A 5,633-nucleotide genomic window follows, 5' to 3' on the forward strand; every position below is an offset into this window, starting at 1 on the left:
ACGAGTTTAAGAAAAGAAAACCCTTTTTAGCCAGAGAGGAAGAGTTGTCCACCCCCACAGTCAGCCTGCTCGAGACGCAGCAGCCACGGGAAGGCCCCCCCTCCCCACCACAGCACTGTCTCCTGAGGTGATGTCCATGGCCGAAGGGTCTACTGGACAGCGGAGGCCTTTAAAAACTCATGTTCAACTCAGAGCGGCAACGGTTCCTGGACTGCCCTCAGCCCCACAGAGGTGACTCTGCTGCTTTAACAGTGGCCTTCTCACTCTCTGTTCCCCCCCCCCCTCCCTTCTCTCCCTTCCCACCAACCAGGTCGGCTCCCCTCAGGGGCTTCGGGCCCCCCAGTGTGCACTCTGATGGGTACCCTGGCGTCGATTTTGACTCACAGGGACAGAGCAGAAGGGCTGCCCCACAGACTTTTCTGTCCATTGTCGTCCCGGGCACGGAGGGCCTGGCCTTTCTCCTGAGTTACTTCTGGGTGGGCTTGAACTTGCCAACCTTTTGCTGAGCAGCTGAGCCACCAGGAATGTGTTATGGGGTGAGGGTGGTGCAAAGGCTTAACGCCTGTTGTCACCACCCATGGCTGGTCACAGGAATCACCTGGGGATCTGGTGAAAACACCCATCTCTAGGCTCCATGTGCAACCCAGTGAATGTGAATCTCACGGGGCGGGGGGAACACCCTGCCCAGCCACCCCCCATTGTTGTAGGGTGCCATCAAGTAGACTCCGACTCAAGTAGGACAGCTCCAAACGTAGTGTCCAAGGAAGGGTGTCGTCTGCATGGGAGGAGGGCACCAGGTCTTTTCTCCTGCTGAGCCGCTGGGGGGTCTGAACCACCGACCTTCTGGTTAGCAGCCAAGCGCTGAACCACTGCGCAGCCAGGGCTCCCGTGGAAGGACGCGTTTTGCTGCTTGTCAGCCTCAGGGTGGAGCTACCCCAAAGGACCCGAGGTTAGAAGACGTGCCCTTACTGTTTTCCTGCCGTACTGGTCCGAGATGTTTCCCCAGAGCGTGGAGCTGGACATCATGCCCACAAAGACCACCTGCAAACGGAAAGGCAGCACCCATGAGACGGAGCCCAAGCAGCCACCTGTGACATCCCGAGGAGGAGGGGGGTGGGAAGGGGGAGGAAGCAGAAGAGGAGGGTGAGGCCACGTTTACTGCGTTCTTAGTAAGAGGCCAACTTGGTGCTAAGTGCTTCGGTTGACCTCAATTACATACTGCTAGGAGTTAGTATTTTGGTGGCATAGTGGTTATGCTTTGGGCTGCTCGGTTCAAGTTCAAAACCACTCCCTGGGAGACAGATGAGGCTGTTTACTCCCCAAAGAGTTGCAGTCTCAGAAACCCACAAGGGTAGTCCCACTTTCACTTTAATACTTAGAGCCTCACCAAGCAACCAACCCCACTGCCATCCATTCAATGTTCAATTCCAACTCACGGAGACGCTATAGAACGGTGTAGAACTGCTCCTGTGGGTTCCCAAGATGAAACTCTTTCCAGGAGCAGAAAGCCTCCTCTTTCTCCCTGGGAGTGACTAGTGGTCTTGAAGTGCTGACCTTGTGGTGAGGCCCACAGTGCATGGCCACTACACCACCAGGGCTTCTCTAGGGCCTTGCAAGCATAGAAAATGCAAATAAGGGTCATTTAAGACTGATACACTTTGTCATTTTAAGGGGCACACGCAATGTCCCAGAAACTGAGCAGGCTGTCTGGGCCCAGTCTTCCAGGAGATATGGGGTGGGAGTAAAGGAAGCTGAGGCCACTGGCATTTCCATACAGGGTTTAATTCTTCCTGGCAGCAGGTAGAGGGAGGCAGGACCACCTGGGGAACAAGGTTGGGTACAACAAGAGACAGACTGGGCTGCCTACCGAAGTCAGCAAGGCCACCTGCCAGCTGGGCAGCCGCCACTCACAGTGCAGCTGTGGAGCAAGGATGCTTAGAATCATCATCTCCATGGCATCGGCCATCTGCAAGGAGGAAAGGCGAATCATCAGTCCGGGAAGGCTGAGGGAGGAAGATGCAGCCCTCCAAAGAGAGGGTTGGCCCCCTTCATGTGTGTGACCCCAGAGAGGACAAGAAATTCCCCTCAGTATTGGAATGAGTAAGACATGTCAATAAAAATCCTATTCGCGGGGGTGGGGGGGATTCCCCTCTTCTACGGCCTGCTGAGTGCCCTACCACATATCAAAATATACTGCAGAGCTCTAGGAATCAAAACAGCGTGGCACCATACAGGGATTGACAAATATGACTTTCCCTGTTCTTATTTTGTGCGTGTTTTTTCATGTTTAAAAAAACATGAGCTCTCTCTAAATGAAACGGGAAGACGCCCTCATTCTAGAATCGGAAAGAAACCTTTTTAGAGAGGTAGAGAGACGAGGGTCTTTGCTCTTCAGTTCCAGACTGGCTTGTCTTTGGTTTACAAGTTGTCAGTGTGTTTAACAAGTATAACTTCTGGAAGAGCACCAGAAAGCCCCGGGAATTAAGCCTTGTGGTGCCCTCACAGACCTAGGCAAGATGGACAGAAGGACAGACGCCAGAGTCCAAAAGCAGCCCCGTATTGGCCAGGGAAATGAAAGGCGCGATGAAGGTAGCTTTTCAAACTAGTGGGGGAAATGATGTGGGACGATTGGCCACCCCTCGGGAGAAACCTGGCATCACAATCTATTCCAGCTGCATCGTTAAACATCTACATGTTCTTTACCATAACTAAGTTGGGGTGAGGGGTGGCTAATAACCTGACCATGTGTCCCTCAAAGCAGAAACTTGTGTTTAAACGTTTAATTGTGCTCATTTCCCAGGGAGAGCTCTACAGCCGACATGAGAATGTCATAATACTTCTGAGCCTCAAAGGGATGGGAAGCAGGGAATTGGCTGGAAGCTTTGGTTCCCCCTTGAGGGCAGCAGCCAAACAACACCATCCAAGCCCCGCTCCCTAGGACCTCCACGGCCACTCATAAAATCTGTTGACTGGCAGGCAAGCAAAGGCCCGATGTGGGAGGGCCCTGTGCCTTTCCTTGTGGGTTGGAGAGACCCAGTGAGTGGAGCCCCGTGGGAGCTCCTGGAGACCAATGGGAGCCCGGACATGCAGAGATACTTGCCCAAGCCAAGCCCGTGAGGACAGACAGCTTCCACTGGAACTTCCCAAAGCCAATGGCTTCCACCGCATCTTCCACCATGAAAGTATCTGGGAAGGAGAGAGGGGAGGAGGAGAAGGGATCACCTGAAATTCTCCCAGTGGGTGAGTGTCTGGGATGGTCCCCAGCCATTGCTTCTAGTACTTATCCTAGAAAATGGTTACGGCCATTGTGAAGCTAACTGACACGTTATTCACCTTAGGGGGAACAAACCAGAAAACTCCAAATGTATGAGTGGGGATTGGTTAAATAAATTATTATCCATCCAAATCATGAATTAGAATCCATCTCTTAAATAAAACATGCCAAGGTGGAAAGACACATAGAATGTATAGCTAACTAACTTTTTTCAAAGCAAAGCATACAACACACAGGGGAGTGTAAGGCCAAAAGCGTTGCTACAAAATCATAGAAACCAATATGTCATCCAAATATCAAAGTGTGAAGCTACAGTTTCTCAACACCTCCTCCACTGGGGTCTTTTCATGTGTCTGAAGGCAGTGTCTCCATCTCTCAAACGGTCCCCTGGAGAATTCCGGCCTGATTGCCACACCGCAGCAAACTAGCCATTCCGGCAGCCTCAGGGGACTCAAATCGTGGGCCTTTCAATGTTCTTTGAGTTTGAGGAGCAAAAAGAAATCTGGAGGGGAAAGATACAGGGCTGTAGGGTGGGCGGGTCAGGTGTCCACTCTCGAAGAATGAGCAGACGCATTGTTGTGATGGGGAAAGAACTTTCTGGCCTTTTCCTCACCGATGCAGTTTTCAATTGAAAAAATAAAATAGCATCTGGGGTCTTAAAGGCTTGAAGGTAAATAAGTGGCCATCTAGCTCAGAAGCAACAAAGCCCACATGGAAGAAGCACACCAGCCTGTGTGATCACGAGGTGTCTAGGGATCAGGGATCAGGCATCATCAGAACAAGAAATCATATCATTGTGAATGAAGGGGAGTGCGGAGTGGAGATCCAAAGCCCATCTGTAGGCAATTGGACATCCCCTCATGGAAGGGTCGTGGGGAGGAGATGAGCCAATCAGGGTGCAGTATAGCAACAATGAAACATATAACTTTCCTCTAGTTCCTAAATGCTTCCTTCTCACCCCCACCCCCCACTATCATGATCCCATTTCTACCTTACAAATCTGGCTAGACCAGAGGATGTACACTGATACAGATAGGAACTGGAAACACAGGGAATCCAGGACAGATGATCCCTTCAGGACCAGTGGTGAGAGTGGTGATACCGGGAGGGTAGAGGGAGGTGGGGTGGAAAGGGGGAACCAATTACAGGGAGACGTTGGACAGGGCAAGACATGACAAAATAATAACTTATAAATTATCAAGGGTTCATGAGGGAGGTGGGAGTGGGGAGGGAGGGGGAAAATGAGGAGCCGATGCTAGGGGCTTAAGTAGAGAGCAAATGTTTTGTGCTTTACACAATTGATGTATGTATGGATTATATGTATGGATTGTGATAAGAGTTGTATGAGCCCCTAATAAAATGATTTAAAAACAACTTCTTCCTAAGAAATCCCTTTAATCAGCCTCTAACCTTTATGACAATCTAGGAAGATGAGCCCTTTGGGAGCTCATAAAAGCCACCGTAAGTTCCTGAGCTGACCTCTCTGCTCTGAGTCCCACTGGCCCAGCACATCCCCTTGAAAGACACAGCTGTGGGTGGGTCTTTCAGACATCCGCAGGAGACAAAGTGAGTGTGTTACTGAGAGAACTTGTCTGCAGCCATCCACTGCTCACAGGAGCCTGGTTGAACACATTCTGTTTGGAATCCACCTGTGTGGGCGTGACCCTCGTAGACGCTAATGTCAGTGGAGTCGATTCAGAATCCCTGGGGACCCCATGTGCTTCGGAGAACCATGTCCTAGGATTTGGGGGGAGGGGGGGGGCTCTTGTTCAGAAGTAGATCGCCAGGTCTTTCTTCTGAGGTGCCTCTGGGTAGATTAGTATGGCTACGTTTAACTTGTTAGAGCTACCCAAAGACTCCATTGCCATCAGCGCCGTTACCATCGTCATGCTGAGTGCCACCGTCAGCGTCGCCACCACCATCACTGTGGCCATCATGATTCCCAGGATTGCCATCATCCTCTTTGTCATTATCCTTCGTGTTGGTGCCATCCTGTCAGGTAGGATGTAACGACACTCACTGCTAGTGACTGCGATGTAACCACGCCTGCTGAAGTAAGCCAGGCCCAGCCTCCGCGCCCAATGTCCCTAGCCCCTCTGGGGCCTCCCCGTGCCCCTTATCCAGACCCTCCACAGAGATGCCTGGAGGGTAGACGCCCCGGGCATCTAGGCCCTGATCGCTCCCCAGGCTGATGCCCCAAACGCAGGGCGCCCTCACCATCGGTAGGATTGGCGAACTCCTTGGGCACAGCTGCCCCATCGTCCAGCTCCACGGCTTCTAGGCCGGTGCGAACCCCTTCGATCTGGACCTCATGCTCTCCGGAAGCTGTGTCGTCCTCTGACCTCGCACTCTCGCCCGT

At 51.9% G+C, this 5,633-nt stretch overlaps 1 protein-coding gene across 1 annotated transcript in view; it reads right to left on the bottom strand.

Moving 5' to 3' along the window:
• LOC101663225 (SV2 related protein) overlaps positions 1-5,633 on the bottom strand; it is an 84,669-nt gene that overhangs the window by 52,941 nt on the left and 26,095 nt on the right. Inside the window, exons 2-5 of the mRNA XM_013006383.2 lie at positions 5,492-5,631; positions 3,101-3,186; positions 1,868-1,966; positions 970-1,041 (exon numbers count right to left, since the gene is read on the bottom strand). Of these exons, the coding sequence (XP_012861837.1) occupies positions 970-1,041; positions 1,868-1,966; positions 3,101-3,186; positions 5,492-5,631 (397 nt within the window). The remainder of the gene's footprint in view (positions 1-969; positions 1,042-1,867; positions 1,967-3,100; positions 3,187-5,491; positions 5,632-5,633) is intronic.

This window comes from Echinops telfairi, unplaced genomic scaffold (genome assembly GCF_000313985.2).
Source record: "Echinops telfairi isolate 266 unplaced genomic scaffold, ASM31398v2 ScPeMD7_7412;HRSCAF=8450, whole genome shotgun sequence".
Classification (NCBI taxonomy): domain Eukaryota; kingdom Metazoa; phylum Chordata; class Mammalia; order Afrosoricida; family Tenrecidae; genus Echinops; species Echinops telfairi.